The sequence below is a fragment of the Papaver somniferum genome, unplaced genomic scaffold (genome assembly GCF_003573695.1).
Source record: "Papaver somniferum cultivar HN1 unplaced genomic scaffold, ASM357369v1 unplaced-scaffold_33469, whole genome shotgun sequence".
NCBI lineage: Eukaryota > Viridiplantae > Streptophyta > Magnoliopsida > Ranunculales > Papaveraceae > Papaver > Papaver somniferum.
The window spans coordinates 389-1000 of record NW_020644894.1 but is presented as its reverse complement, the minus strand read 5'-3'; the positions used below and the strand labels follow the sequence as shown (position 1 = coordinate 1000).

Below are 612 nucleotides of genomic sequence, written 5' to 3'. Positions count from 1 at the left end.
CACTCCTCTGTGTATCAGCACATCTCGAGTAGGCAAAGAATTATTGAACACTGCCCAAAACAGAAAGCTAACTTTAGCAGGAATTGTTTTCTTCCATAGGTGCTTACTGAACGAGCAAACTTCCATAGTGCCTGCCATAGCTTCATAACACACCTTAGTTGAGAAGTTGTCTCCGAAAATTTTAATTTCATCATCACCTTCGGTCAGCAAAGGAACAATTCCAAAATCTCTTCTTAAAAGATCCCACTCCAACTGTTCATTAGCATTTACACTATGTTTGAACACACCAATCCAGTTGCTTTCATGAATCATATCAGCCACAGTTGCTTGTTTATTATGAAAAGCTTTGAATATAACTGGAAAAAGATCTTTAAGACACCCATTCACCAACCATTTTTCATACCAGAATTTAATACCCTTACCATTTTTCAGTTGAAAATTCATTGGTCCTTGAATTTCAGGGACCAATCTTGTAACATTTCTCCAAAGACTTCTCCCTTGAGCATCATCATCATCTATTGGGTAAAATTACACCTTATGAAGCTTGCATCTTCTGTTGAATTATCCTTCTCCCAAGAGCTTGCTTTTGTTTAGATTACTTCCAAATCCATT

General features: G+C 36.9%; 1 protein-coding gene across 1 annotated transcript; it reads right to left on the bottom strand.

Annotated features, from left to right (window-relative positions):
• Positions 1-72: 72 nt before the first annotated feature.
• On the bottom strand, positions 73-444 carry LOC113342129 (the record flags this gene model as incomplete). Its single annotated transcript, XM_026586772.1, has 1 exon — positions 73-444. A coding segment is annotated over exon 1 (372 nt), but the record flags the coding sequence as incomplete, so codon positions are not given.
• Between the last annotated feature and the right edge of the window lie 168 nt (positions 445-612).